We start from the raw sequence: 7080 nt of genomic DNA, 5'->3' as shown, positions 1-7080 counted from the left end.
GTGCTACGATGCATATGTCCCGTAGCAGCATATGAGCATATGACGTGAAGATATGTACCAATGCCAGGGTATAATTGGTTATCGATGGTGACGTAATGATGATATGTTTCAGTGTCGGGTGGATTAAAGGTAATGCCCCTATGTATACATGTATGTAATCTGACACCACTGCCATAACAAGCACAAGTAATCATTACGTCATACGCCGCCACGGGGCATACGCAAGCAGACCGTGCAGGTATGTTTTCGTCCGGTGCTACCATGCGTATGTCCCATGACATGATGAAGATATGTACCAATGCCAGGGTATAATTGGTTTACGATGGTGACGTAATGATGATATGTTACAGTGTCGGGTGGATTAAAGGGACATACGCAGAGTTTCACCAGCCATCGGAGCCCACCCGTTGTACTTGGAACGAGCCTATTTGCTTCACAGCACGTTCCTCTGGGGTTTGAGTGAGGCTGTCAAGGCACCTTTCTCATTCCCGACCACTCTTACTCGGCCTGTGCATGTTCTATCTGCCCTCTCAAATCCCACAGAGAAGGATTCCATGCAACTGGGCTGAATCCACGTGACTCCCAGGGGTCACATGGATGTGTTTTTCACACCAAGGACCTCTTGTCTGAGACAGATTTCATAGATGGCTTCAATAGGTTATATAAATTAATGTTTATTTGTATTTATTTTTTTATTTAGTAAACTTTACCGCTGGCTCTGCACTTGGTCTACACTTACACCAAACCTCTTTGCCAACAATAGTAGATCTGCAAGCTCACAACTTGCATTGTGAGGCATTGTGAGCTTGTAGATCAGTTATTTTTGGCTAATGTTCCCCTCACAGAATCTGAATGGACCACAGCACATGGTCCATCCTCTACAACACGCCCGGCCAATTTAACACTCAGGATCCCGTCACCCGTTGCTTCTCCTTATCTAAATATTCTCTATGTAATTTATCTTGCGTCTCATAGAGTTTGCACAGTTTCTTGGATTCTCTTTTGCTTATCTTGTTTCCTTCAAGATCGTGAGTGGGGACACCCGCTTGGTCAAAGCTTGAATATTTCTCAATATCACTGAGAAACAATTCACTTGGAGGGATCTTCATCTTCTCAAGTTTAGCCATCTCGTGCTCTTGTTTCTTTCTAGCATCTTGTTCTTTCTTCTTTTTCTTCTCCTCTTCCATTTCTTTCTTTGCATCTCTTTCCCTTAGAAGTGTCTCCGTGTCCACCAGCTTCACCTGCGAGGGATGGCCCTCCAGGTCTTCCAGTCGGACTCCCAGTTCAGGTAAGGTGTCATCGCGGACCGCATCACACAGCTGTAGCAACTCCTCACAACTTGTCACTTTCTGCTCTCTGGCAATCCTCCGCACATTTTCTCTGAAGTCCGACAACACTTTCAGATATGGCATCACCGTGCTCTCCAGATCCACCCTTTGACCTTTCCCTCCTCCCATGGGAAATCCTATGGTCTCTGGTCCTTCAACGGCACCAAAGGTCTTCAACATTGAAGTGAGATACACAGCAATACTTTTAACTAGGAGGGGATTGGGGATTAGCTTGTCAGCTTTCCTGCTGGCGATGTACTTGTTGGTCAGGTGGACCAACGTCCTCATCTCCTCCATGGCAGCGTGGGTATTGATGTTGTCACACAGAGCCTCATGGATGGCCAACTTCTTCTCATAGAAAGAATGTTTAAGGTCAGAGTGTGGATATTCCCCTTTTCCATTCTCTGTCGCGCCCCAGCTGCCAAATTGACCACTTTGAGAGTGTTGCAGTAGGTCCTTGACATTGAGGAAGAATTCATTCATGAACTTCTCATATTGGACAGCCGACTGCATCGTGTTGTCAGAATAATCCATGGTATCCGTCCAGGAGTGCATTAGGAAAGCCAGTCGGAGTTGGCGAGCCGTGTTCTTTGCCAGGGCGTCTTTTATTGTGACAAAGTTCTTGAGAGATTTAGACATCTTGCAGCCTGCGATTGTCAGGTGCCCGGTATGCAGGAAATAACGAACCCAACAATCATTCTCAAAGAAAGCCTCTGACTGAGCCAACTCGTTGTCGTGATGAGGGAATCGGAGATCGCATCCTCCTCCGTGGATGTCCATTGACTCTCCGAAGACAGAGCCAGCCATGGCTGAACATTCGATATGCCAACCTGGCCTGCCCTTTCCCCAAGGTGACTCCCATGATGGCTCACCAGGCTTGGAGGCTTTCCACAAAGAAAAGTCATTTGGGGACTTTTTCTCACTTAGCCTGTCAGCAGATATGCTCAGATCTCCCTCTCCCTCTTGTAGAGCCTTCTGGTCACCGACTGCTTCTGGCACCAGCTTGGCGTACGAGTGCTGCTCGCTGGCGTTGAACTTCACGGTGTCAAAGTAAACCGAGCTGTTTGATTCATAGCCATAACCTTTTGAGACAATCTCCTTTACAAAATTGACGATCTCTGGCATATATTCACTGACCCGGGTGAGAACATCTGGTGGAAGGACATTCAAGTCTTCCATGTCTTTGACGTATTCTCCTTCCCAGTACTTAGGAAGGGTAGAGAATATGGAGTTTTTGGTTACTTGGCTGCCAAACTGGGCGTCCAACCAGTCAGCCAGCAGGTCCTTGCCAGCCTCCAGTAGCAGCTGGGCCTGAGATTGTATGTCATCTTCTGCAGCCTTACTCTCCACAGCTTCCTGAAGAGGCCCTAGGGCAGCAGTGACTGTATTGTCCAAACATTTCAGCATCTTCTTCTTATCTTCATCTTTTGTTTCCTCCAGCGTAGCCTGAAAGGGCCCTCTGGCACTGAGGACATCTTGTAGTATTTGTTGGCCTCCTGGATTCTCCTCCTTATATCTTTCCAACAGATGGTTCTGTCTGGCCCTCTTGATTATCTTGTCGTCTACATCTGTGATGTTCATGCAGTACATGACGTCATAACCGAAATAGTCCTGAAGTATCCTTCGCAGAATATCAAAAGATATGTATGTTCTGGCGTGTCCCATGTGTGACGCATCATATACCGTAGGTCCACAGCAGTACCATGACACCTTCCCATTATGGGGTATAAACAGCTCTTTAGTCCGTGTAAGGCTGTTGTAGAGCCAAAGCTTTCCTTTCGTGCTGTTCTCCGGTGGACCCATGACAAGTTCTTCCTTTTTTATCTATTCCTTTCTCTCTCCTCCACTCTTCTAACTCTCACTCTGACTTTGAATATATATGGGGTATTGACAAACAGAGCTCTGGTCTGACATCACACACCACACAAACCATTGCCATGCAACGGATGAGTAACACGGATGAATTTGTACATGATGCGCCCTTGCAGTTAGAGTTTTGAGGGCTCCCTAGATGACAGTGAAGTGCAAAGGACTTTTAAGACCTTTTTAATACCTAAAAAAGGAAAAGACGGAAAAAAGACCATTGTTACATCAAAAGTAATCAACAAACTAGGTCAATGCGTGCATGCATCCGCCTTGTTTACGGCAGACTGCTGGGTGAGCAGTAATTCTGTACTGGCCATATAAGGAGCATGTCTTGAGTGTACAGGGTTTGATGAGGTCAGATCAACATATGGAATGTTATAACAGGTCAGCTCCATATATAGAGATCTAAGGGTGGTAGCGGGGACATTCTCTTGAGTGTACAGGGTTTGATGAGGGCCCAGGTAGGGCCGGGCCTGTTGAGAACTCTAGTTTTCGGTGGTTGCCGGGCGCGACTGCACTAATAACTTTGGGGCAGGCCCATCTAGAGTTTGAATGAACAAGTATCGGTCACAAGGAATCTCCATATGGGCATAACAGGAATTGTATTAGGGTATCAGCTGGGAATGCCCCATGCAGGCAGATCAACACTGACATCATCATTTGGATCATCAGGTAGGAATAACGACACATCACTCTGACAGTATCTGGATCTCCTTATATGGGGATAATGACACATCACTCTGACAACAGACTAAACAGCAGAAACCTCTCGGCTTTCAACCAACACACGTGGTATCTTCAATGATCTCAGATCCTACAGGACCCAAGCAAGACACAGGATACAGGACACAGGACTCAAGACACCACACTCAAGACAGGGGCTGATGTCATCACGTGATGTCACGATGACCTGGGGGCTTGTCTGGGGTGAGCGACGTGTCAAGAGTGACGGGGAAAGTGGGTTAGGTGTCAAAAACGCAAGCTTCGGTCTGTGTTACAAAATTGCCGTGTGAACCGGTCTGGAGCGGATGATATCATTACGTCATGTTGTAGTCATTGTTTTGTAGTCATGCAGGAACCCCTTTCGGCACCCTCGGTTAAGCTTTTCTAAAGTTTGGACGTCGCTTACCCTAGGGTCCCTAATCGGTTATTCCACTCTCCATGGGATGCAGATGTACATACCCTCCGTTCACGGAGAGCGGCGTGCCGCTTGAGTGTTGGTGAGATGTTTCAAAGATGCATAACGCGGCTATTGGAGACAACGGAAACGTGGGAGAAACTGCATTAACCGCCGATGCCATTAAGTATTTTTTATCTTTTTTTGAAGTTTTGGCTTCTCTGAAATTCTCTCTCCTCTCTCTTCCTTGACTTCCTTATTGACTTCCCCTTGTACCGCCTCCCGAGTGGCGACTGGCTAGCTCCGTGTCCCTACGTTACTGCCTCGCACCGACCACCCTGCCCTGGTGCGGGAGGCGGTACAAGGGGAAGTCAATAAGGAAGTCAAGGAAGAGAGAGGAGAGAGAATTTCAGAGAAGCCAAAACTTCAAAAAAAGGACTTAACTGCATCGGCGGTTAATGCAGTTTCTCTGTTGTTTCCGTTGTTCCGTGAGGGAGTTTCCGTTGTTCCGTGTTATGCATCTTTGAAACATTTCACCAACACTCAAGCGGCGCGCCGCTCACCGTGAACGGGTATGTACATCTGCATCCCATGGAGTGGAATAACCGATTAGGGACCCTAGGGTAAGTGACGTCCAAACTTCAGAAAAGCTTAACCGAGGGTGCCGAAATGGGCTAGCCGGAACCATCATCTGGAACTTCCTTTTCCTCAAACCAGAAGAATATAAAAGCGAGCGGTCCTTGAAAAAATCACACCCGTGTGAACTGAGTGGTGCAAGGTCTTATATAGTCTGATCAGCTATGTCAGTGACGTCACACACTAACCATAGTAACCATGCTCACCTGTGCACGGACACGTACACAGGTACACGGACACGTACACAGGTACACAAACATACAGACAAAGCTGGTTATTGGAGTGGTTTGCACCAGAGACGAAAGGTTTTTATAATCGTCATGGGGGCCCGATCTGATCGGGGGGGGGGGGGGGGGGGGGGGGGGGGAACAGGTGTTAAGGTGCCAGACTTGGATGGTTAGAGCGGCACGATTACATACAGAGTCAATGCAAGACGAGAATTGAGCGAATGGGCGCGGCGTGACCTGGTGCGGTACAAACGGGACGAACCGAGGCGAATATATATTCAGGTCCAATTCCTCATGGGGGCCGAGATCCCTGGTCTAATTCCTCATGGGGGCCCTGGCCCCCCGGCCCCCACAGACTCTACGTCACTGGTTTGCACCATTCAAAAGACAATGGAAGCCCGGTTACCATCCTTGAAGATTCTTCAAAATATGATAAACCTTTCTACAATATAGTATACCTATCAGTTAAACACAAACAAACAAACAAACAAACAAACAAACAAACAAACAAACAAACCAACCAACCGGCAATCAATCAATCAATCAATCAATCGGCTAGATAAACAAATACAATTCATATTTACTAAAGCCCTGACATAAAAGAGTCACTGGACTCTTGGGGAGTCCGGGAAATTTAAGAATTCAGAATTTCAACAAATGACTACAAACTGAAGCCAATTGACTGACAGTAAAAAAACAAAACATGATTTGATTGATTGTATTGCAGTATTTTGTGAGTGTGTGATCCTGATCCACACTCTGTCTGGAGTGGCGCAGCAGGTGGGGGTATGCGCTCATTGCCACCAGCTGTAAAACAAGGGGGGGAAGAAAAGGGACGATATCTATGACGATACCAATGAACCCGCCAATCACAGCACCACCGTCCCGCCAGACTTTGGGAATGTAAACAATCTAACCAATCACAGCGGGACTGTCCGTCTGTCCCTCCAGGCTGTGGGGCGTTAGCCAGTCTCCCTCGCCGTTTGCTATCTAGTCACGCTGAAAAGTGCAAATCCGGTCTAGAGTGGATGCGGAAACTGTTGGTGTACATACTTGTATGTGTCGGCCGGGTATGTGTGCGTATAAATGACCGGATACAGTAGGCGGGCTCTAGATCGGATTTGAGCACTACAAGCACTAAATACTGAAGTGAAAGGCCGTGTTGCCACGTCTGCTTATTATTAAGCTTGTTCTTCCGTAAAGTTGCTTGTAAAAGGGTTTTGGGACTTTGTTACAAGCGTTGGAAAATTATGGGTACAATTTCAGCCATTAAAACGCAAAAGGCAGGCCTACAGAAATTGATCAGGGGGGGTCTGGTGATGGTGAATAGTGGGAGTTTGATACCAAATCAAGGATTAACAAGGAGAAATGACAATTCAGGAGACCCCTTTTCCACCGGTTGGTTCCCAATGGGAACCGGTTCAGTTCTTTTTGGTTCAAGGTCAAGGTAAACTTTATTGTCCACAAGGGAAATTTGTCTTGGGCTTTCACCCCAGCTACAGCCACACATAAAACATGAATGACAAACAAAAATACATTACAGAGGAAGACACAACATTACACAATTGCACACCTGATGTGGATAATCTAGCCTCACACAGTTACTGCTGTTTCAGAGCCTCGTTCAACATCTTAGTTGATGCTGGCACAAACGATTTTTTAAATCTGATGTACTTCCACTTTGGTTCTTTGTATCTTCTCCCAGAGGGCAGAAGTACAAACTCGCCATTTAAAACATGGGTATCATCACTGACAATTCTTTGAGCCTGTTTTAATGTAGCCTGCTCATAAATAGACTGCAGAGAGGGGAGTTGTCTTACCCCTATGATCTTCCCTGCAGTCTGCACCAATCTGAACAATTTGGACCTCAGTTGCACTGAGAGATTACCGAACCAAACTGTGATGC

The 7080-nt window shown here is 46.7% G+C and overlaps 1 protein-coding gene across 1 annotated transcript; it reads right to left on the bottom strand.

Moving 5' to 3' along the window:
• Positions 1-905: 905 nt before the first annotated feature.
• On the bottom strand, positions 906-3131 carry LOC306930723 (cysteine--tRNA ligase, cytoplasmic-like; the record flags this gene model as incomplete). Its single annotated transcript, XM_079511818.1, has 1 exon — positions 906-3131. The coding sequence occupies one exon, from the start codon at positions 3129-3131 to the stop codon at positions 906-908; it is 2226 nt and encodes a 741-aa protein (XP_079367944.1).
• Between the last annotated feature and the right edge of the window lie 3949 nt (positions 3132-7080).

This window comes from Electrona antarctica, assembly GCF_951216825.1.
Source record: "Electrona antarctica genome assembly, chromosome: 10".
In the NCBI taxonomy this organism is placed as follows: domain Eukaryota; kingdom Metazoa; phylum Chordata; class Actinopteri; order Myctophiformes; family Myctophidae; genus Electrona; species Electrona antarctica.
This window is presented reverse-complemented; position numbering and strand designations above follow the sequence as displayed.